General features: G+C 33.5%; 1 protein-coding gene across 4 annotated transcripts; it reads left to right on the plus strand.

Moving 5' to 3' along the window:
- Window positions 1-1692: 1692 nt before the first annotated feature.
- On the plus strand, window positions 1693-25192 carry EBAG9 (estrogen receptor binding site associated antigen 9). 4 transcript variants are annotated; one of them, XM_081265986.1, is made up of 7 exons: window positions 1693-1883; window positions 11447-11544; window positions 14278-14356; window positions 17201-17359; window positions 18523-18630; window positions 21539-21630; window positions 24661-25192. In XM_081265986.1, exons 2-7 carry the CDS (start codon window positions 11462-11464, stop codon window positions 24779-24781), a joined length of 642 nt encoding a protein of 213 aa, XP_081122112.1. In that variant the 5' UTR covers window positions 1693-1883; window positions 11447-11461; the 3' UTR covers window positions 24782-25192. The 4 variants fall into 4 exon arrangements, with proteins under 4 accessions (XP_081122112.1, XP_081122111.1, XP_081122113.1 ...); XM_081265985.1 differs by lacking the exon at window positions 1693-1883 and adding an exon at window positions 2090-2685; XM_081265987.1 differs by lacking the exon at window positions 1693-1883 and adding an exon at window positions 2090-2675.
- The last annotated feature ends 378 nt before the right edge of the window (window positions 25193-25570 follow it).

Below are 25570 nucleotides of genomic sequence, written 5' to 3' on the forward strand. Positions count from 1 at the left end.
GCTAAGGCAGGAGGATAGCAAGTTCAAAACCAGTTTTGTCAATTTAGTGAGGCCTTAAGCAACTGGGTGAACCCCGGTCTCAAAATTTAAAAAAAAAAAGAAAATAAAGAGAGATAGGGACTTGGCTCCATGGAAGAGCATACCTGGGTTCAATCCCTGGTTCAATTTGTTGTTGTTGTTACGATTATTGGATTTGGGGAATCCAAAAAGTATTGAAAATTTCAGATTATTGGAATTTAGGCAAAATAAGATATAAAAGTTAGAGCAGGCAGTTAAGGGACTACAGAGAATTTCATGGATTTGGGGAGGTATAGTTAAAAGATGTAGTGTAATACCAGTAATGCAGTAACAGCTATTATCTGTGAATACCTGCTATGTGCTAACAGCTTTGCAAGCATTAGCAATCTATGAAGTAGGCACTATTGGGGCCATTTTACTGATGGGAAACTGAGGCTAAGGGATTAAATAATTTATCTATGTTTACACAGAACCTGAGTAAGAGTTAAATTCACTTCCTTCCTTGGAGATAAAAATATTAATAGAAATGTGGAGTAGGTTGGAATGGGGAAGGTGGGGGAAGATTACTACAGAGATAAGTAGGTCAGTTCTGGGTCAGGGTGAGAGAACAAAGGTAGTAGTAGTTTTTTAAAAGGAGATATTTGAAGAAAAAAGCTAGTGGAGCAACAATTTGCATAAACTGTTTTCAGCCTTCCTCACCAATCTGCAACAGTTTTCTCAGTGTCCCTTGCCAACAAGAGGAAAGAACTCCAGGTTTTTAAAGCATGGGATAAGAGAAAATACAGAAGGGAGAAAGAGAGGGGAGAAGGTGATGGTGGTAGTGCTGCGTGGGGGGAGTGGGTGGTGATTATTATTAATAATTATTAAATCAGGTTGCAAAGACAGAACAACTAAAAAGACACAACTTGGCAGAATGGCCAGCCCTGGTTGCAATAGAGGTACAAATGAAGGAACTCAGTGAAATATAACGTATTTACTTTCAGTTGCAGAATATTTAGGGGGCTGGGGTTGTAGATCAATGGTAAAGCACTTGCCTTGCACATGTGAGGCACTGGGTTCGATTCTCAGCACCACGTATAAAACAAATACATAAAATAAAGGGATTGTGTCCATCTACAACTAGAATATATATATATATATATTTGAAAATTTAGTAAAAAAAAAATAAGTAAGCGGAAGAGGCCAATGAATGAAACTCAGCATTTAGCATCCCTCAGGACTAGGCTCTGTCCTGGCCACATCCCAAATATGCTGGGACAGAGGGGGACGCTCTCATTTTTTGGCAAAATAGATGCTCCTTTCCTTAGTGCCGTCTGGCATTGGGATTCTGTGGGTGAGATAGAAAAGAAAAGGGTTTGATTGGGAGGTACTGTACACACAAGGAAAGTAGAACAACTTAGCGCAAACCCAGGAGCTCCAGTGGAAAAGCCCACACAATTTACAACAGTCACAAAAACCCAGCCATGACCAAACCTCCGCAGGCAGGCTGCCGCTCGCCCCGCCCCTCGACATTCATTGGCTTCCAGTTCCGACGCCAGACCCACAGCTTCTTGCCTATTGGACCAGACAGCACCTGGGGCGGGGTGCGGAAGTGAGCGCCTAGAGACAACCGAGAGCCGCCTTCAAGGAGGGCGAGAGGGAGGGGCTGGGGGAGGGTTTCCCGAAGAGGGGGCGGCCATGGCAGCTGCGCGGCGGCAACGGAGGCTGCGACGGAGCGCGCGCCCGGCTTTGAATGAGAGGGGCTGGGACTGAAAAGGCGGAGCGCGAGCTCGAAGAAACGAACGGCAGCGCGCGCGCGCGCCTCGTGTGCGCGCGCGGCCCGCGGCAGCTCGGAGCCTCCGCCGGGCGGGGAGGGGGAGGGGCAGGTGAGTGTATTGGCTTGCGCGCGCCCGCGAGGGGCTTTCCTTTCCCAATCCCCACCTCGACCCCAGCCCCAGCCCTAGGGTGTCACCTGCCCTTCCCCGTCAGCCCTCTGTCTCGCCCCCCACTTCCCGCCCTCCCACCTTTCTTTGCGCCCCTCCAGCTCGCCTCCCCCCACGGCCGACCGCCGCTCTAGGGTACTGTTTCCGGGTCAGGGTGACCTCTGGGATGCGGGAAGCGCGACCAGGAGCCGGTTCGGCTTGTAACCCTTGCCATGGCGCGCTCACGCGTGGGAGAGGGGCCTGTGAGGCACCGGCCCGGAACACTCCCAATGGTGAAATTCCCTTCTCGGGAGGGAAATTCGCCGGTCCTACCTGCCCTCTCTAGAGGCCTCGCACCTCTCAAGGTTGATTTCCCCACAGTCCACGTCCCAGCCCACCGGGCACCCACCTCCGGGAACCGCGAGCGTTCCACGTAACGCGGTGCGCAGGGCGTGGGACGTGTGACCTGAAAGCGCGCACTTTTTCTCATCTGTGCAGTGGGTATGATTTTCCCCCATCAACCAGTTTTAGGTGGGGGATCTGAAATTAAACCATTTTAGTTATGAAACTCAATTTAGACTTCTAGGAGACGTACCCCTTGCTAACAGTCCCAGTGGTGTCACATTGAGGGCCCGAACTTAACAGTTGCCACAGATGGTACAGAATGTTGGCTTTTACAGCCAGGTCTCACACTCCACTTCTGTTTCCGCTTTTCTTACTTGCTGCTACTGCTGAACCCTTCTTTTTCAAATTCAAGTGAGTCCAGGTAAATTTTATCTTTTTGAAGCTTTCCTTTAAGCTACTTTAGAGAATTACAGATTTAATTAGAGGATATTTCCGTCTCTTACTTGATTATATGGTTTTTCAAGCGTTGGTATGAAAAGATTCAGAAATGTAGTTTTGGAAATACAGCACTTGACGACTTGTTCAGTGTGTAAGAAACAGATTGGCTGGCTTGTTTAATGAATCGTGACAGAGTGGATCCACACCATGGGATTTCGAGCGGTTTATTGAGAATTACAAGAAGGAAAGATGTCTTTGATCTATCAGTTGCTGTTAGAGAGTACTTTTTATTGTAGGAAAAATGTTTCGACGCAGCAGAGCTCTCATTCCTTTTGATTTCCTAGAGATGCCATTATTTTCAAAAGCTCTGAAGATAAGTTGTTTCATAGTCCTGAAATTTACTTTGCTATATCTCAAGTTTCCGTATCTTCCTAGTAAGGAAAATTTAATAGGTTAATAGTATTGCTTAGTCCCAGAAAGTATTGTAAAGCAACCAAACTGCTAAGTCTAAGATACATACTTAATCAAATTTATTATTTGACGGCTTTTCAAAAATTATACTTGAAGCAACGGGTACAAAATTACAAGTTTTGGAATATGATGTGGAGAGAGCTGGGACTTGGGTTCATCAGTCTCTTTAAATCCTGGGTGCCTGATTCTGTGCCTCACTCACCCAAGCCAATTGTTGACCTCCATTTCCAATTGAAATGGGAATAGAGACACCAGCCTTTTTTGGTCATCATTATGATTCCAGTGAAGTGGAAGAACCTACATGGCCAAGAACTATGTCTTGAATAGATCAGTGTTTCAAGAATGTTTATTTCTTTTCATTCAAGAAATATCTGAGTACCTACTATGTATTTGGCATTGTCTAAAACCTAGAAATATCAACTGAGCATCACTAATGGGGTTCTACCTCCTTAGCCCCTTTGTAATCAATAGGAGGAGTAAGTATGCATTCAAGTTCATGATAGTTTAGCAGCTAATGCAAGGTTTCTCTGTGCTGGCCTGGGAGTGTTTTCCAGTGTGCAATGTAGTGTCTGTTACACAGTAATATTTTTAGTCCTCTAATTGATTTGTAACTTTAAGTAAATACAAGTCTAGAAGAATATTCCTGTCTGCAAATCAGGGTAATTATTAAAATCTGAAGTGTTGGTTGGTAGCTTGATTGCATTTTCCCATTTCATTGCAACTGTTTGGAAATTTTATCTTGGAAATTATAATATCTTCACTGAATTACTAAAAATGTTTATTTTTAGGGGAGTTATTCTTATTTAAGGCTTTTTGTTTGTTTGTTTTTTGGTTAGTCATCTTATTTTGTGGTTCTGGGGATCAGACCCAGGGGTTCATGCCTGTGAGGCAAACACTTGGCCATTAAGCCACCTTCCCAACCCTTTGGTGATTTATTCTTGATTGCTGAATTAAGTCAGTCTAGGCTTGAATACAAGTCATTGGATAGAGGAATATGGAAATGTCTTTACTCTCTGTGCTTCAGTTCTATGAAATAAGAACAATAATATCTCATGATGGCTGGGTGCCATGGCACACACCTGTAATCACCAGCCTCAGCAACTTAGTGAGGGCCAAAGCAACTTGGCAAGACCTGTCTCAAAAAATAAAAAAGGATTGGGGATGTGGCTTAGTGGTCAAGTTCTCCTGGGTTCAATCCCTGGTACAAAATAAAACAAAACTTCACGATGGTTTTGTACATTACATGAGGTAATATTAAGATGATGATGGTCAATGACTATTAGTTCTCTTCTCTCACTAACCACAAAGCAAATTCTCCATAGAATGAGGCTATTCTTAATTGCAATGGAAGGAATTCTATTCTGTAATCAGCAATAGTACAATTTTCTGTTTTTCTATTGGGGAAAAAACTTCAAATTTTATTTCCTGTTACTGTTGGAATAATTCAAGTGGACAAATACTTATCTAATAATGACACCAACAGTATTTGTAGGAAGGTAATGGCTGTAGTTATCAAGCTCTATATGAAATTTGTTTTCATCTTTTTATCCATATATATTCTGAGATCAGCCCTTGTTCCCATTACCTAAATAGTGTCTTCTTTCAAATGTCTTGCTGGAGTATCTCTTTGGTTTTCTTTTCTTTCTCACCAACTGCCACATGCTTTAATCTTTCTATTAGCTGCCTTTTATATGTTTTTTTTTTCTTAAAATTTCTGTTAAATTGTCATTTGGGGAAGTTTGCTTTTATTTTGGTTGAGTTATATTGTTAACAAATCAGCTTGAAATTAAACTCTTGCCATCTTATTCAGATCATTCTACTCATAATGAAGCAATTGAAACCTTTCAAGTTTTTTTAAAAAGTTAACTAAAGGTGCAGGTGAATAGAATCTTGTGGAGAAGGATTATGCAGGACAGGTAAGGGTATACTATAGTAATAACTATAGTACAATCTAGAAAATGTTGGTTTCTTAGAGAAAACGGAATTAAAAGACTTCACCTTAGTCCAGTAAGAGGTAATAAAAGCTTTTGCCAGGCAAGAATTAAAAGACTTCACCTTATCCAGTAAGAGGTAATAAAAGCTTTTGCCAGGAAAGAATATGGGCAATATTTGTAAATTTCAGTAAGGTCTTTTTGGCAGTTAGAATGTAAGCCAACATGAGAGAAAAGGAGTTGATATTGTTTTAATTTTAAATGTTGGTAAACCATTGGTTGAAAATGTATTTGGCAGAAGTATTTAAATAACATGAGCAGTGAAATTTGTAATAATCTCCTAGTTTACTTTCTTTAGGAGTCATTGTTGTTTCTAACTTCTCAATTAGTAGGCCCTCTCTAGCACAGACTTTAAGTAAATCACCTCATGATGAGACAGCTTCCATATATATAAAAATATATGAGCATTGCTTTGGGATTCTTTTGGAGCTCTACCACTGTACATTTGATAGTCTATAAGCTCCTTTTTAGCCCTGGAAATAGAAAGAACTAGCTGTATGTTTTGTTTTTCTTAGAGCTGTCAGTAATGGCTCTAGAGAGCAATCAAGATCAGGTACCATGAGAACTAAGTCTATTTTCCTTGCTTTCTGGTTTGTTTTGTGTGTTGTGTGTGTTTTGAACTTTTCTGTTGAGGTCTAACATATAAACTATACATATAGTAAAGTAAATATTGGTATTACCACCCAGGTTCAGATGAAGATCTTAGTTTCCTAATGCTCCCATGCTCCCTCTCAGAGATGACCCATTAATTTTTATTATTAAAATTTTAAACCATGCAAGGAAATATTATGTTAGTTTAGAAAACATTATTATATGCTGTTTTCAAGAACTTAAGAGATTACTATTTATGTAGGTAGAATATCCTTTATCCAAAATACATGGGACCAGTATTTTAGATTTTAGATTTTGTTTGGGGAGAGGAAGAAGGTTGGAATCTTTACATACACAAAATGTAATATCTTGAGGATGAGAACCATGTTTAAACCTAAAATTAATTTGTTTCATATATACCTTATACTCATTGCCCAAGGGTAATATTGTGTATTAAATAAAATATTATGGTGAAATTTCTATGTGGCACTCATATCAGATTTAAAACTTCAGATTAGAGATGCTCAACTCACATACTAGTAATTAAAAACGAGACAGTGCTCTCTGCTTTAATTCCTATGAATTAGTTTTAAAACAGCATGTTATTAATAGTATAGGATTGGTGTTTATATAGGAATTTAGTCCTTGTTATTTTTACGGATATTATTGCTTATATAAAGTAATTTCAAAAAATGAATCAGCATTTCAGTTTGAGGAGAAACATATAGCTGTCTCTTTAATGTGCTTACATGATAATTGTTATTTAAGTTTTGGTTTCATTCCCTTTTAAGTAAATTTGTATAGAACTGAAGTCCAAATTATATTATTTTTTTATTTGGGGAAAAAACATTAAAATTTTTTTATTTTTCCCCTTGTAGGAAATCACTACTTCAAATACTCCTATTGGCCAACTATAGTAATTATTTCTAAAGGTGTTAGTAACGGACTGGGAGACCAGTGATTTTTAGTTATGACTAAACTATGCTTTAACTTGAGTACCACAGTTAACTTCTTTTTTTCCTCGCTTGGGAAATTAAGAAGTTGGATGACATATATTATCAAGTTAATCCAACACAGGAATCATGGTTCTAAATGTGTACTTAGTAATGTTCCTCCTGACAAAAGACAAGGAAAAGCTAAAATATGAAATTCCATTATCAGAAACATTTCCTGTGTGTATATGTGTGTGTGTGTATGCCTGTGTATGTCTTGTGACTTGATTTAATGTGTAATCTCCTCCTCAATAGTGGGAAAAGGCTGTCTCCTGTGCATTAACAGATTTTATTTGCCTTTCTCCTCTTTTGCGTTTTTTGAGACCCTGAATAGGAGAATTCAAGATTACTTAATTAATTTAGACAAATTTAATTTGTGCTAAAACTCATTTTATGTAATCTTAAAATAAATAGTGACTATTAAGGGAATATATGCAATACATATATGGTATAGTTGACTCCGATGTGTAAAGAAATATGTGAAATCAATGACCATATTTAAAAGGCTGGCAAAATAATACCGGTTTTACCGTTTTTTAGAGTTTTTCTATTGCTATAGGTTTAATTAGTTTTCAGTTCCTGTAGCATATATATAGTATATATTTATATATTATGTCTTTATTTAATTATGGTGGGGAGGGACTATGAGTGTGATCTGTAAGGATTCAGACTCTGGAAATTAGGTTCAAATCCTAGTTCTGGATTTTATCAATTCTGTGACTTTGGCCAGGTTATTTGACTCCCTTGTACTTCAGCTTCCCTATCTAAAATAGGGATCAAAAGTACTTGTTTCAAGTCCTTCACAGTGATATTGTGAGTATTAACTGAATTATACCATGTAAAGCATTTAAAAAATGCTTATTATATAAGAGTATAGTGTATTGAAATCTATTGTGAAATTAGAGTTCCTAGATAAATCTGGAAATGTGTTTATTACTAATTGCCATAGTTTCCTAATGGAAATTGGCTCTCCAGAAAGAATAGCAAATAATAAATATAAGATAATGTTAAATTTTTGAGTTTCAAACCACAATTTGAAAATTTTTCTGATTTATATGGTATAATGTTGTCCAAAAATGTCTTAGTATAGACTGTTTTGAGAGCTTGTATGAGCTATAATTGAATTATAGAAATTGCACTTATCGTATGATTCGGTTAGTTTTGATGGATAAATACATGTCTCTGAAGCTGTCACCACTTTAAAAATATATGTATTATCTCTGAAATATTCTCCTGCTCCTCAGTAATCTGTCCTTCCCACCTTTCCCTGCCCTATCCGAAAACACTAGTGTTATGCTTCCTGTTATTATATACTTGTTTGTATTTTCTAGAGTGTTTTTTTAAGTATATAGAATCATACAGTATAAATTTTGGGGGGATATCTTTATTTTGGTATAATTATTCTGAGACATATTTATGCTATTACTATAACAATAGCTCATTCATTTTTATTGTTGAACATATATATACCACAATTGGTTCATTTACCTGTTGATATACAGTTAGGTTGTTTCTTGTTTAGAACTATTAAAAATAAAGCTGCTATTAAGTAAAATTCTTTGTATGGGCATGTCTTTTATTTATCTTGTGTTTTTCTTTATCTATGTTTGTTTTCATTCATCTTATGTTTGTTTGAGTTTGTAAGAAGTTAAGAAAAACTTTGTACCATTTTACTTTCCCACTACTGATGTGGGAGAGTTCCAGTTGCTCTACATCCTTGCCGGTATTTGGTATGGTCATTATTTTTAGTTTAAGCAATTCTAATTAGGTGTGTAAGTAGGTTCTAGCTGTGTTTTTATTTATTTATTTATTTATTTATTTTTTTTTTAAGATAGAGTGAGAGGAGGGAGAGAGAGAGAGAGAGAGAGAGAGAGAGAATTTTTAATATTTATTTTTTATTTCTCGGCGGACACAACATCTTTGTTGGTATGTGGTGCTGAGGATCGAACCCGGGCCGCACGCATGCCAGGCGAGCGCGCTACCACTTGAGCCACATCCCCAGCCCCTAGCTGTGTTTTTAATTTATATTTCTATGATAATTAATGATGTTGACCATCATTTTATGTATTTATTTTTAAATAAAAATCTAAAATATCTTCCTATTCTAGAGTCACAAATGGTTTTTTTTTTACAACTTTGTAGCTTCAGATTTTACATTAGGTCTATGATATTTTGAGTTATTGTTTGTTAATGGTGTGAGATATAATCAAAGTTTTTTGTTGTTGTTTGCATATGAATACCCAGTTTTTCCAGCACTATTTGTTGGAAAAACTATCCTTTTCCCCTGAACTTTTCTTTTCATCTTTGTCAAATTTCAGTTCATTTTTATCTGGGTCTGTCTCTGTACTTTTCATCCATCTATTTGTATATATTGACTCCAGTTCTATACAGTTTTGTTTATTGTAGTTTTATAACAGGTCTTAAAAATCTGGTAGTGTTAATCCTTGAACATATTCTTTTTCAGTTTTTTTTTTTTTGCAATTATATGTTCTTTGCATTTCCATATAAGTTTCAGAATTAACTTGTCAACTTAGAGAAAAAACCTACAGAGATTTTCATTTGGATTGCATCGAATCTAAAGATCAATTTGGGGAGCCTTGATACCTTAACAATATTGAGTCTTCCCACCCTGAAAAAGTATTTTTAAATTAATGCAGGTCTTTTAAATTTCTCTCAGCAATACTTGGTCGTTTTTGGTGTGCAGATCTTTCATTAGAATTGTCCCTAGGTATCATATTTATTGATGCTCTACACAGTTTTTCCTGATTGTTGTTAAATATAACAATACAATTGATTGTAGAGTTCACGAATTTTCTTCATAGACAGTTTTCTTGCTTTCTAATCGAAACCCCTTCCCTTCCTTCCTTTTTTTACTTTTGCCAGAACCTCCCCTACAGTGTTTAGTAGAAATGGTATAAGTGGAACATACTTGAGTTGTTCATGATTTTAGGGTGATGGGTATAGTTTTTACACATTTACTCTCATATTTCTGTAGGTTTTTTTTAAATACATATATAGATGTTGTTAACCAGGTTGAGAAAGTTTCTTTCTATTCCTAGTTCTTCCGAGTTTTTATCAGAAATGGATGTTGAATTTTGTTAAAGGGCTTTTCTGTTTCTACTGAAATGTTTTTCAGTATGCTAATATCATGAATTATTTTTGATTTTTGAATGTTAAATCAGTCCTGCAATCTGAGCTGAGCTCAACTTGGTCATGATGCAGTCCTTTTATGTATGGTTGTATTCAATTTATCAGTATTTTGTTAAAGCAGTTTTGCCTTCTATATTCTTAAGATATTAATCTCTATTTTTTTTTCCTGGTAATGTCTTTGTCTAGATTAGTATCCATGTAATGCTGATATCAAATAATGAGTTGGGAAATATTCTTTTTCAGTTTTTTGTCAGTTCCTGTGAAATTGGTATTAAACATTCTTATATGGTAGAACTCAATAGTGAAGCCATCTAAACCTGGAAGTTTTTAAAACTATAAATCAAACTTCTTTATTAGATATGAGATTTTTAGGTTGTCTATGTCTTCTTGTACTTTGATATCTTAAATGGAATTTACTTGTTTCATCTCATTTGTAAAATATAGTCATAATGTTGCTTATAATGTTTTCTCATTATCCTTTTAGTATGTGTTAGCCCTAATTATGTAATCTCTCTCACAAAAGATACTGGCAAAATTTTTGACATGTTTTGTATTAAAATGTACTTACGATTGAGTGGCCCCTTTATGATTGTCAAATGACTTTTATACCTGGTAATATTGCTTTCTGTAAAGTCTTATTTGACACTGAAGTAGTCCTATCAGCTTTCTTTTGATTAGTGTTAGCATAGTAGTTTCACCATCCTTTTAACATATTTATATCTTGATATTAAAATGCATTTCTTGTGGGCCACATATTTTCCTTTTTTATTCAATGTAGCAACCTCTGCCTTTTTGTTGGAATGTTAAGTAATTTGCAGTTATCATCTTGCAGTTTATTTTCAGATTTTCTTACTGTCATTTGTTCCTCCTTCCCTTGTCTTTTGTTGTCTTTTCTATGGAATAAGTTTTTATCTCTCTTATTAGCTTATTGGCAGTGACCAGACTTTACCCTTCATAAAATGATTTAATTTGCTTATTAAGGGATAGGCCTAGGTATCAATATTTCTTTGACCAGATCTCCAGATTTGTGAACCACTGTACTAGATGAGCTCTTTGGTTACTTTTTAATTCATAAACTATGGGACTTAATTCAGTTTCAATTTATAAAATGGATATAACAAAATCTACCTGAAGATTAAAGTGTTTAATTTATTTCGAATAGTGCTATATTCATATAGTTAAAAATTCTAAAGGTACAAAAAGATTTAATATATACTTATACTTTTTTGAATTCTAAAATTGTAAGTAAATTTGTGCTAAATAGATTATTTAAGCAAAATTATTTTTAAAAAGTGTTAAAGGATTTTTTTCACAAACTAAAAAACTCTTTAGAAACCTAATTTCTAAAGCTGTTAATATTATTTACACTTTAATAAAATTTATTGTGTTATATTTGTAGCTTCTAGAGAAAAGTTAAAATATGTAATGTAAGTTTTCTCAGTGCATAAGTACTTTTCAACTTGATTTAAGAACAGGAATATGGTGTATGAAATCATCTAATGCTTTGGGTATGTGTGTACCCTTTTTTTTTTTTTTTTTTTTTTGGAAGGTTTTAATTCTCATCATGGCTATCACTCAGTTTCGGCTATTTAAAGTTTGTACCTGCCTAGCAACAGTATTCTCATTCCTAAAAAGATTAATATGCAGGTAAGTAAATTTTATATTCAAACTGACCTGTTTATCTTCTAACTAGTTTTGAATTCCTTTATAACTTCAGAAATGTAGAAGAGATTCTGTTTACACTCTCTTGATTGTAATATTTGTTCATTAATTTCTAGTATTTTTAAAAATATTGTTTTTCTATTTGAGATCTAGAAAGTGAAGTTAATTGTTTTTGTTTGTTCAAATTCTTAAATCTTCCATTTAAATAACATGCTTAATACTATAGAATTTTAGAAATAAGCAGGCTGACTTTCATTATTATAATCATCACAGAAATTTTATGTAATGTTTTATTATTGGAATGTTTTAAGGTGGTTCAGTGACATTAGGCATAGGTATTTCTGTCTATACTAATATAGGAATGTTGTTTTGTATTAGTAAAAAAATTTAACGGAGACCCTAAATTAAATAGATTTTTTTATTTCTTAAATAATATTCCAAAATATGCAGGTGGTCCAAAGCAGGTAATTTATTCAGCATCAGTAGGTTATCCATTATCCATAAATTCCAGTTCCTTCTCTATGTCACATGAACATACCCTAGAGCTATGCCTTCTAACCCGTGTGCTAAGGTGCCACAGAGCTTCTTATAGGGTGCTACAAAATATTTTAAACTCCAGTGAAACATAGTGATACACCTGTTTAATACTGCATGAATTCTTCACTCAAGGTAATTTCTATTTGCAGCATGACATCCAGCAGCATTCTAAACTTATGATGGGTCGCTTTTAACACTGAAAACAAATTTTTGTTTACTTGTATGTTTGGTGAGGTATCTTTGCAAAGTTAGGTTTTTAGGTTGTAATTAAAATCATATACTACACCAAAATAAATGTAGAGCAGAAAATGAAGGTGGCAGTGCCTAATTTGATTAAATGCTTGAGAAGCTACACAGTGTCCAACAGGCATACACATTGCATTAATAAGGAATTTTATTTCATTAAAAATAAAACTACATTTTCTTTAAATTTATGTGTATTGTTTTTCTCAACTGACTTTTTAATGGTAGCTAAGCACTTAGGACCTATATAAGTATTAAGTTGTTTGTGTCTGACTGGTTAATCAGAGGAACAGTTGATATTTATTTTGGCCTAGGAGTACTGTGAAAAAAATTACTGACACACTAAGAATAAAGTGGAATAAAATAGGAAGTGTATGATAATCAGCTGTCTTTTTAGTAGATAGATTTAGAAGTTGCTCACAACAATTCTGTTCCCACTGTCTGGAGTTTAGCTATATAGATAGCCATCTAGATCCAAAGTAGGCTGGGAAATATAATATTTAGCTAAATGGCCATTTGGTAGCTGCTAAAAGAATTAAGTGCCATTGAATTTATTGGTAGAAGTAGAGTGGTCTGCAATTGAGGAAAAACGTATTGCTGTGGGAATGAGATGATGAAATAGAGAAATAAAAAAAGAAATGGAAAATTTAGGTGGTTGACAGAATTTGGGAATTAGAAAAAACAGTGAACGAAGTACTCAAGTTATCAAGAATAAAGGAGAATGGGTGAGAAATTCACTATGTAAACCAGAATAAGAATGAATATTAATTACCAGAATGTTAAAAGAAGCATTGTATTAACACTGTGATGAATTATAGGTGTTTTCTTTTTGTATTTGCACTTTCTAAAAATTCTGGTCAATATCAATTAGTTTTAGAATAAGAAACTGCATTTGATTTTAACTATTAAGGATTTTCCTATTGTCACTATAAATTTCTGTGGTCAATATAAATATATTTAGGATTAATTATATGTTCAGTTTTAATGAAAACCAACTCTTTGTTAAGATAAACCTCTTTTAAATGTCAAAAAGAACATAGATTATGTGTTATAAAACACCAGGCTTTTGTCATAAATTTTGTAATAAACTATGGTACTTCTATATTAATTCTTTAAATAAATAATGTATAACTTCTAAACTTGATAACTGTCTTTACCAATTAGCACTAAGTAGATAGTTTATAGATTACTTGAAATTAAGCAAATGACTAGTTGTTTGTTATAGCTACCAAGAGTTTTTGAATGCCTTTCTGTGTAGCAGGCACTGTGTGGCTTTAAACATGTCAATTAAATCTTCACAACAATCTTACAAAAGCAGGCTTGAATACCTGCATTTTACAGAGGGTATTGGAACTAAGAGGTTACTTCTATTGAGAAGTAACATTGCAAACCATAGTTTGCACAGATTCCAAAGCCCACCTTCCCAGTAAAATGTCTGGAGCCCATTTCCTTAACAGTTGAGTAACAATACGTCCAATTAATGTAGTACTTTTACTATTAATCATTAAAACTCAGTTTATAATTTAGTTTAATCTAGTGATTTTCAAACTTAATAGTTAGTCTTACCAAGAACTCAGTATATAAAACATAAAAAGCCTATCCACATGTTGATAATAGCATAGATGGCCCAGAGCTTCATCTATAGAACCTATAGCACTCCAAGGAGCATGGTTTGAAACTACCTTGTATCTTTGTTTTTGACTTTATATTTCTCCTTAATTTATAAACATGAGTCCTAAACCCGAAAAGCAGCTGTTTTTGTAAGATTTTAAAGACATTCACAAGATCTGTGATTCATGCTTTTTATTTTCCTCATAGCTTGATGAGCAATAGTTAATTACTAAAATCAATAATTATAAGCCTTAAATTACTGTCTATAATGCTTTTCACCTCTTCTTATTTTGTTCTTGAAATAAATTGTTTCATGGATTATTTCAGATCTGGCAGAGGAAGGAAATTAAGTGGAGACCAAATAACTTTACCAACTACAGTTGATTATTCATCAGTTCCTAAGCAGGTAAATCTTTTTTGAAAAATTGAATGTATTACAGAACAGGAATTTTCCTGGATTGTATACCATTAGGTCATAATTTAGTAGTTGAGTTTTTTTGTTGCTGTTCTGTATTTTTCAGTTCTAAAATCTCTAATTGATTCTTCATTTTATCTTCTATTTCTTTGCTGACATTTTCTATTCTTTCTAGTGGTTTCAAATGTTTGCTATGACTTTTGGAGCATTTTTACATTTCAAAGTCTTAGATAATTTTCACATTTACATCATTGAGGAATTGGCATCTATTAATTAATTTTTCATATGAATTGAGATTTATTGATGCCACATATGATGAATAATAAATTCTGGATTGTTTTATGAACATTTTGAATGTTATATTTTGGGACTGTCTTATTTAAATTCTGCTGAGAATGTTGGGGTTTTTTTTAGTTTTATTGATTTTTTTTTTAAATACATGACAGTGGAATGCATTACAGTTGTTATTACACATACAGAGTACAATTTTTCATATTTTTGTGTATAGAGTATGTTCATGCCAATTCATGCCTTTATACATGTACTTTTTGCATTACAAATTATTAAACATATATATCACAATTTTTCATATCTGTTTATAGATAAAGTATGTTGACACCTAATTCGAGTCTTTGGATTATGAAGTCTTGGATAATGAAGTCCATCACATTCCACCGCCTTTGCTAATCCCCTGTCCCCTCCCTTTCCCTCCCATCCCTCTTCCCTATCTAGAATTCATCGAATCTTCCCATGTTCCCCCTCCCTACCCCACTATGAGTCAGCCTCCTTATTATCAGAGAAAACATTAGGCATTTGTTTTTTAGGGATTGGCTAACTTCACTTAGCATTATCTTCTTCAACACCATCCATTTACCTGCATATGCCATGATTTTATTCTCTTTTAATGCTGAGTAAAATTCCATTGTGTATATATGCCACATTTTTTTAATCCATTCATCCACTGAAGGACATCTAGATTGGTGCCACAGTTTAGCTATTGTGAATTGTGCTGCTATAAACATTGATGTGGCTGTGTCCCTGTAGTATGCTGTTTTTAAGTCCTTTGGGTATAGTCCAAGCAGAGGGATAGCTGGGTCAAATGGTGGTTCCATTCCCAGATTTCCAAGGAATCTCCATACTGCTTTTCAAATTGGCTGTACCAATTTGCACTCCCACCAGCAGTGTATGAGTGTACCTTTTTCCCCACATCCTCTCCAGCACTTATTGTTGTTTGTTTTCATAATACCTGCCACTCTGACTGGGGCGAGATGATATCTTAGAGTAATTTTTATTTGCATTTCTCTGATTGCTTATTACACAGACAGAGTACAAGCATTTTATAAGAAATTATAAGCATTTTTTCATATATTTGTTAATTGATTGTATATCCTCTTCTGACAAGTGTCTGTTCAGGTCCTTGGCCCATTTGTTGATTGAGTTATTTGTTTTTTTTTAGTTCGTAGCTTTTTGAATTCTTTATATATCCTAGAGATTAGTGCTCTATCTGATGTGTGAGGGGTAAATATTTTCTCTAAGATACTTGGGAATCAACTTAACGAAAGAGGTGAAAGATATATACATGAAAACTACAGAACCCTAAAGAGAGAAATCAAAACCTTAGAAGATGGAAAGATCTACCTTGCTCTTGAATAGGCAGAATTAATATTATCAAAATGACCATACTACCAAAAGTACTATACAGATTTGATGCAATTCCGATCAAAATCCCAGTGGCATTCTTCAAACAAATAAAAAAAAGCAATCATGAAATTCATCTGGAAAAATAAGAGATCCAGAATAACTAAAGCAATCCTTAGCAGGAAGAGAGAAGCAGGTGGCATCACTATACCAGACCTTAAACTATACTGCAGAGCAGTAGTAACAAAAACAGCATGGTATTGGCACCAAAACAGACTGGTAGACCAGTGGTACAGAATAGAGGACACAGAGACTAACCCACAAAATTACAGTTATCTTATATTAGACAAAGGTGCCAAAAACATGCATTGGAGAAAAGTAGCCTCTTCAACAAATGGTGCTGGGAAAACTGGAAATCCATATGCAACAAAATGAAATTAAACCCTTGTCTCTCACCATGCATAAAACTTAACTCAAAATGGATCGAGGACCTAGGAATTAGACCAGAGACTCTGTGTCTAATAGAAGAAAAATCTTCATCATGTGGGATTAGGCCTCAACTTCCTTAATAACATTCCTATAACACAAGAATTAAAACCAAGAATCAATAAATGGGTTGGATTCAAACTAAAGTTTCTTCTCAGCAAAAGGAACAATCTGTGAGGTAAACAGATGTTTTATTTTATAAAGTAATCAGTTTGGTTAGACTTAGATGGAAAGTTTCAGTCCTCCTCCTGTGAGCTATACTCCTAATGTTGGTTCAATTTTCAGAGTATTTTCTTTTTCTTTTTACTTTGTGTTTTGTTTTTAATGGAAAGAATAGAGCAAAATAGAACAGAACATAATATTTTAGAAGGTTTACCCATAATAAAAGTACTTCTTAAACATCTGTTCTATTTTTCAAATATTTTTTTTAGGTGTAGTTGGGCACAATACCTTTATTTTATTTATTTATTATTATGTGGTGCTGAGGATCAAACCCAGTGCCCTGCATGTGCTAGGTAAGCACTCTGCAGCTGAGCCACAACCCCAGCCTCAATATTTGTTTTAGTTTTGGTATGTGAATTGAACTATGTAGTTTCCCATGGGTCAAAAAAGTTTGAAAACCAGTGTTTTCAGAAGCCCATTTTTCTAATAAATGATTAATGAACTGCTGAGGGCATTGCCCCTTTGTGGCTGACTGTGTTGGTTATTTAGACAGATGTGGAAGAGTGGACTTCCTGGGATGAAGATGCACCCACAAGTGTGAAGATTGAAGGAGGGAATGGGAATGTGGCAACACAACAGAATGCTTTGGAACAAATGGAACCTGACTATTTTAAGGACATGACACCAACTATACGGAAAACTCAGAAAGTATGTTAAAGATTTGCACTTTAAATTAGACAATATAATATAATTAGTATTTATTGAAAAGCCTACTTTTCATTATAATTTTATTTTCTGTCATGTTAAATAAGAATTTCCTATGTTCAGACGACTTAGATCTAGATGTAGTAAGTTATATCCTCAAGACTTTAAAATCATACATTGGTATTTGATTTACAAATCACGGACATTACCCATTGATGTCACACTATAGTAAATGAAGATTTATTTCAAATTGTTCTTATTTCTTCTAACTCCTTCATATATTGCAATCTTATTTCACACTTGTATTTCAGATAAGCACACTTTTAGTGCTTCATTTCTTATTCAATCCAATAAGGAAACTTTTTCATATATATGTATATGTATACACTTTATAAAATGAGGACATTATTTATTCTCCACTTCCTACTGCAATTCCTCACTCTCTTCTACCTAATTTTAGCTATACATTTATTTTTATATTATCTAGGTTAATAAAATTTACATTCTCCTTTTTGAATTGTCCAAATGCTCAAAACTGAAAAGCATTAAATTGTGTATTTTTCAAAGATCCTTAAGTGTCTTAGTAGATGTACACTTTGTATCATGGAAGTATATTGCTGTTCTTTATAATAATTTAGTATATTTATTATAATAGTACTTTTTAAAATTAATTAGATTGGAAATGGTTTTAATAAAAGTAACCAAAACTCGAGTAAGAGTGTCTTACTACTACTGACCCAAATGAGTTACTGTATTTATAGCTAGCCCACATGTTGAGGGATCTGGTGATACTTTTAGCAGGACATTATCAATGTTATTATTTAATATAGTAATTAAATATCCTGATTATATTTTGGAGTTCTGGGGAAAGTGAACTAGGAAAAATGGAGATGAGAATTTTTTATTTTTAAGGAGTAAAATAAAATTTTTCTTAGATTGAACTGATCTATGTGACAGTTGTCTGAGAATTTGGATACTCACTGTAGACTTTTTTTTTACATTAAATTTTTTTGAAAAAGAACAACACCATATTTTTTAATTACATTAATTTTTTTTAAAAAAAAGAACAACAGCATATTACAAAATGCATTGGGACATTTATTTGTCTATTTTTATATAGTTCTGTGTAAGATATCCCTATCATCTTATTTCAACTAATCTTTCAGATCATCATTAAGAAGAGAGAACCATTAAATTTTGGCGTCCCAGATGGTAGCACAGGTTTCTCCAGTAGATTAGCTGCTACACAAGATATGCCTTTTATTCACCAATCTGTAAGTATGTTAATTAGCTAGAGGGAAAGACGTGGTTCTGTTTCTTTTTTCTGTAAGAAAGAGGAAAATAACTAAATGAAAATAATATTTATAATTTTTATGACTTTGAAACAGATTTAGCAGTTTGCAAGAAGTTAATCTGTAGTTTCACCATTTTTGTCATTTTATGAGAGTACAAATTACTCAAATACTAATATCAGGATCCCATTGTATACATGAAAGATACAGACAAAATATGTTATTTAAAAACATGGACTTTAGGAGGTTATTTCTAAGATAATAAACCTTTATAGCAGGTTAATTTTAAGTGAGTTATGGATTGTTTCCCTAGTAGAGTTTATTTACATTTAAAATGTGGTTTCATTTAAAATATATTTTATGTAAATGAAAATTTTAAAAGAAAAGAAGTAGTGAAGACTATGGACAACTGAGGCTCTCAACCTTGGGAACATTATTAGAATCAATTTTAGAATTTGTAAAAAAAATACATATACTTGGGTTCCTCCCTAAACTTAAGGATGCTTTGATTGATTATATTAATTACCTGTTGTTGTGTATTGACCCCAAATGTAGTGACTCGAAACAATAATAAACATTTATTATCTCATAAAGTTTCTGTGGATCAGGAGTCCAGAGTGACTAAATTAGATGGTTCTGGCTCAGGGTTTTTAATGAGTTTGTGAATAAGTTGTTGCACTAGGGCTACGATGGCTTGACTGGACTTAGAGGATTCATTTCAAAGGAGTCTTTCTTACATGCCTGGCAAATTAATGCTACTTGTTTGCACAAAGCCTCAGTTCCTTCCCATGAATTTCCTCATGCCATAACTGCTGATTTTCCCAGAACAAGTAATCTGGAGAGACAGAAAATGAGTGTGTGTTTTTTGAGGCTGTTTTTTTTAGCAGATCCATGTTTATGCATGTTTTGAATTCATTGATCAACAGCTATTCTTGCTAATACCAGACTCTGTGCTAGATGCTAGTAATACAGTGGTAAGCAAGCAGAACAGGCAGGGTCTTTGCCTCAGAAGGATGTATTCTAGTGGGGGAGACATAATATCAAATAATTAATCATATACACAATATACACAAATGTAATTATGAATTTTGATAACTCCTGTGCAGTTACATGATATAATAATGTCATAGGTATTTTAATGAGAGCATAGTAACATCACAGATATATCTCTGAATAACATAGCATTATAATATTTAATTTTGTCCATTTCTCAGTTTTAAACTTTGTTATTCATATTAGCAAAATGGTTTAGTTCTAACCAGAGAATTAATAATGTTTACTGCCTAACTATAATTCTAATTACAATTGTTGTTATAATTCTTATAGAGCTCATTGTAAAGTTGAAAATATACAACCATTTGGAGAGTGGAGAGTGTGGTACCTAGGGTAGATGAAAGAGTTCTCCAATGCTATTGTTACATATTTTTTTTTCCAAAGCAGACAAAGTCAAGGGGAACTGATTGCATAGGAAAGAATACTAACCAACTGGACTTTGTTCTCTACACCAAAATTATCTTAGAATGTTCAGTTTAAATGAAGACTGATTTGTAAAATTAATGAAATTTATCATTTGTATTATGGGAATTCTTTTTATACTAAGAATATCAACTTTTTTCTGTCTTCTTTTATGCTTTTTCAGTTCTTAACTATAATTTGGTTTGATGTTTTTTGATGGGCAGATGAATCTAATTTTTGTGTAGGCAAATCTATCTAATCCTTTTCAATCTTTTCTATTTTACTTGGAAGGCCATCTCTATTAATATGATCTTGATACTTTTACTTTTCTTATACCTAAATGTTGTACCTATACTAATAGTCAAAATACCTCAGTTGGAAAAATTGGGAAATAGTATGAAGGTAAAATTTGCAAATAAGAAATAGACATAACCTAAAAACATGAAGAAAAGTTTGATCTGATTATCAAAGAAATTCAGAGTAAAATGACAAGACACCCTTTTTAAGTTTTATCAAATTAGCAAATGTAGAAAAGAAGGCCATTATCAGTATTGACAAAGGTATAAGGAAACCAAGACTTCTACCAACTGCTGTGAAGAGGATTAAGTAGGGACAACTTTTCAAGAGTGTCATCTATATTTTGTTTCAGTATCTTTAAAAACGCTTCTTTTGTGTTAACTGCTTTATTTCTATAAACATACCAAACAGATAATCAGAAACATTTTAGGAATATTTAACAGGATGTTATTGTTTTTATTGTCAAGGGAAGAAACTCAAAAACATTTTTTTTTTTAAATGGAGTAAGTATTCAAAACAATATTATCAATTTGCAGTTTGTTACCAGTTAATACATATTATCACTTCCACACCTAACTAAACATCTCAGTTTTATTGGTTCTTGGAAGACTGAGGGCATTGAGGGGGTGGGAGGAAAACTTTTAGAGGTTTGAATTGGGGAATAGTAGAATTTAGCGACGAGCCTGATGGTATCAGTTATGTAGAGCAGAAAAAAAGGAAGAAATAGTATTCTAGGTAAGATAAATTTTTCCTGATTTGAAATTTTTGCCTAAGACAGAGATAGTAAGTGGAACTGAACAAATCTACTAATTACAGAATTACATATGCTTGGGTGAAGATGACTATGCTAGTTTGGAAACTACTCCATATAAAATAGTATCTTGTAAAACAATATAGGAAGAAAACTGAACTTGCCCAAGACTTTTTAGCACTGAAAGTCCTGTAACTTAAGGAAACTCAAAAGTTCTAGGCAACTCAAGGCCCAGATCATTTGTGCTTTGTAGAAGACATGGTAAAGAAGTTCAGAAACCACAGGAGAGTGAAAGATTTTGAATGTTTTAGAAGATAGATACTCTTGTCTGCTGTGTGGAAAAAGATGGCTCTGCATTGTCTTAATTTTGCTTCGTTTTTAATTTAGTCTGAATTAGGTGACTTAGATACCTGGCAAGAAAATACCAATGCATGGGAAGAAGAAGAAGATGCAGCCTGGCAAGCAGAAGAAGTTCTGAGGTATTTGAGTGATATTTATATCACAACCTGAGTAGTAGATTTGTTCCCCATTGTGTTTAAGATCAAGGAGGCCTGTTCTGTCAAATGTCTGTCTTATCTTCATTTTTCCTCATTTAATCTTAGATATCTAACATGAACTTATTCTGTATCTCAGACTGCATACACTATTTTGTAATGATACCAAAAATTAAAGCTTTATAGAAATAAAATAATTGTATTAAGAACAAGGGAAATCTTTTACATACAAATAACTTTTGTAATCATTATGTTGTACTATGAAATGTGAACTACCACTGTATATTTTTTGTGGGTCAGAATTGATTACTTTTTTTTTTAATATCCTCAAGGTTTAGTGTAGTGAAAGCTCTTGAACATAGTAGAGAAGTTATAAATCTGCCTATCCTACAGAAAAGTAAATGCTATTCTGAGGGTTTAAAGTTCATTTTTGTTGATGGTTCTTTCTTTGTTTTTGTGAGCAGTAAATTGAGTTCTTCTTATCTCTATATTAGGTCAAAGAGTAAAAAGAAAATTATCTTAAAGGAGAGCTTATGATTATGATCGATGATTAAAACTCATTTAAATGTACTTAATTTACTTATGCATTTAAAAATACAGAATAAGCTACAGTGGGTTTTTTGTATTTTGAAATTTAGATTGTTTTAATCATAGGGACAGAAAATGAATTATCATTATCTAAACAGATTTTATTTTTATTTTTTCCTTTTTTGTCTTTGTTGGTAAATTACAATTATCTTTAATAACCAGCAGAGGGTGCAATTAAGTAGCTGAAAGTTACTGCTGCTGTTTTTATCTTGTCCATTATGTTTTCAGCATGTCATTTTTGTTTGTGTTTTCTTGGACAGGTAATGTGGTCACATTTTAATATTCAGTCAGTAAGATTGTAAGAGTTTTTAATATTTAGTGCCTGCTTGGTCAGGATAGCTTAGTCTTTTGTAAAAGAAAAAAATTATTTTTAACTGTGGGCTGTAACAATTATGTTGCAAGGATCATAATAAATTCAGTTTTTAAAATTTGTCATAGATTCAAAATTCACAGTGTTTTAGAAAATTTGGAGGATTTAGTAATTACTAGTACCATTAGCCAAGGATAAAGGAAAAAGCAGTTCATTTTGAATCCATTCATCTTAATGATAGTTTGTATAATTCATGCCATGAACTCGTAAGTATCAGTACCAAAACCTCTCTTCCATCTTGTCCTCTTGCTTCTAAAACCAAACAGATTTTAAAAAAAATAATAGAATTTTGCATTATAATAGCAGCTTCAGAGAGTGAGACTGTTGTCAATAAAAGACATGCTTCCTGCTGCACATTGCACAAGTTCAACTGAAGGGACTTGAAGGTTTCCATGTGTCATTGCTACTTCTAGAAAAACAGCAATGTAAAAGTATGTCCATATGCCATCTCTTCTTATTCTCAGACTTCTCCCATTTACACCTTAAAATGCTCCAGTATTATGATCAGTATTGTTAAAGTGAGAAGCTAGTACTTTGTCAATTCCAGACATTAATCTGGAGAGGTGAAATATATTTTTTATGTACAGTGATTTATAAATTGTTTTGTGTGCATACAGTAGTTGTTGATGTTTTTACTTTAGCTAATAACCAGGTCAAAGCTTGATTATTGTATTTATTTATAACCTTTCCAACCCTTTATAGTTCTTTTCCTATCTCCTTTTTTGCTGCTAATGTGTTGGTTTTTTGTGCAGATTATCAGTTTTTCATGCAAGTGAGCAGAGGTAGGGAAAAGTAGATTCACTTTTGTTCTTTAGAAACTTAGTTAAGTAATGATAAAAGTCATTTTGTTCTTTCTAAGCTTAGTTTAGTACATAGTGACAGTCAAAATGGTTCCAAAAATGTTTCTCTTACTCCCATTTGTAAGTATGATTTACAACTGTATGTATATATACATTTTGCTCACTGTACTCAGCTTTTAAGTTGTAAAAAGGGTACCATAGATAATTAAATTGTATATATGGTACCATATATAGGTAATGTGTTTTTTACCTATCCCATGCCCCATTGTGATTTACACCTTGCATGCTTGAGTTATTTTTTCACACCCTAACTCTTCAGATTCAGGACCAACTTATGGTCCTTCTCTTCCTATTTCTTCACCCAGTCTTACCCCCCAACTCCCTACATAAGTCAGTCCACAAGATTAGAGAGGTTTTGGGCTAGTGGAGTTATGGAAGGGGCTAAGGAGAAGATATGTATTCATAATGTGGAATTAGCAAATACCCACCACTATGCCCCATAATAAAGCTGATCAAAAGTTGATCCTTAAATAGATTTCTAACTTCTAAGTGGAAGGTATGTCTTAAGTTTTTATTTTCTTACAGGGAGTATTCTGCACAACTGTATTTTTAATATCCTTTACCTGATTGTTTTAATAATAATAAGATTTTATCCTCAATATCAAACTTTTCTGAATAATATTCCCATAAAAAGCTGTGGTTGAATGGAAGTAGTATCTTAGTACAGATAACCTAAGAAAGGTAAAAAGATGTAGATTCTTCCCTCACCCACCTTTGGTACTAGCGATTGAACATAGGGGCACTTAACTACTGAACCACATCCACAGCCATTTTTAGTTTTTATTTTGAGATAGGGCCTCCCTAAATTGGTTAGGCCCTCACTGAGTTGCTGTGGCTGGCTTTGAACTTTGAATACTCCTGCCTCAGCCTCCCAGGCTGCTCGGATAACAGGCATGTTTGCCACTGTGCAGATGTATATTATGTACTTAACCATGATTTTGGGCATAACACTTAGCCTTTATGTCTCATTTTACGTATTTGTAAAATAGATAATATCTCTTATTTTGCAAGTTAAGTTCTAAGGATCAGCAGAAATTTCTGTTTATGGAAATCTTTGAAATTTTTTAAGCAGTGAGAAAATCAAGTATTTTATTTTATGATGGTGGAAAAAACAGTATAATTTCTTTCTGGAATTTATTTGCCATTTTTCCCTATTGGTGTTTTCTAAAAGTAAAGATATCATATATTTTTCTTCAGGCAGCAGAAAATAGCAGACAGAGAAAAGAGAGCAGCAGAACAACAGAGGAAGAAAATGGAAAAGGAAGCACAGAGGCTAATGAAGAAAGAACAAAATAAAATTGGTGTGAAACTTTCATAACAAATGTTCTTCAAATGTCATAGTGCCAGTAGGAGAAATCTGAGCTCCACAACCCAGACATCATTTATTTGGATTTAAGAATATTTTCAGAATACAAACACACTGCTTAATTTCAGTGCATTCATCAGGCCATCCAGGACACCAGAATTCTCCCAAACTACCTTGAACTCCTAGTAATTAAGACTCAAAAGAACAAAGAGGACTTATGAGACAATATTTTCTTCAACATGCTCCAAATATAAGACAGTTGTTTGCTGTAGAGAAATTATTACGAATGGAATATACCAGTACCTCTCAAGCTAGTGTTTCTAGCTAAACTAATGGTTGTAAATAATTTTATGATGGAAAAGAACTCTGCTATAATGCTTTCCTTCAATGTGCATAATTATAAAATAAATAATTTTAATATTCTTTGTTTCCATTATTACCTGACCTAAATTAGATAAGTTGTAGAGTTTCAACTTCTTTATCTTTGTTGTCAGAAGCTGATGTTGGCATACGTTTTCTCTAATTTGGACTGATTTTGCTTATGTTTGGTAGAACATTAAGGAATATGAAATTTTGGGTTTTCAAAAAAATGACATTAAATGCAATAATCTGATAAATATTTTATACTTCATTATTTTCTTTTGATGATATAATGTTAAGCATATTTGTAATTTATGTTGCATATATAAACATTGAAAATCAGCTAAAATGACAAATTTGTTTCACATTATTATAACTTGTGAGTTTTAATTGGTATGTTTAATTTTTCCCTTTCATTACAGATTTTAAGATGTTGTGGTG

Source organism: Spermophilus citellus, assembly GCF_964194105.1.
Source record: "Spermophilus citellus genome assembly, chromosome: 14".
Classification (NCBI taxonomy): domain Eukaryota; kingdom Metazoa; phylum Chordata; class Mammalia; order Rodentia; family Sciuridae; genus Spermophilus; species Spermophilus citellus.

What these genes read in the sequence shown, in the direction of transcription:
- EBAG9 (XM_081265986.1), top strand. Translation starts at nt 11,462, where the DNA reads ATGGCTATCACTCAGTTTCGGCTATTTAAAGTTTGTACCTGCCTAGCA. An exon ending in CTATACGGAAAACTCAGAAA is followed by an intron (nt 17,360 to 18,522) that starts GTATGTTAAAGA and finishes CTAATCTTTCAG; the next exon opens with ATCATCATTAAGAAGAGAGA. An exon ending in TGCCTTTTATTCACCAATCT is followed by an intron (nt 18,631 to 21,538) that starts GTAAGTATGTTA and finishes TTTTTAATTTAG; the next exon opens with TCTGAATTAGGTGACTTAGA.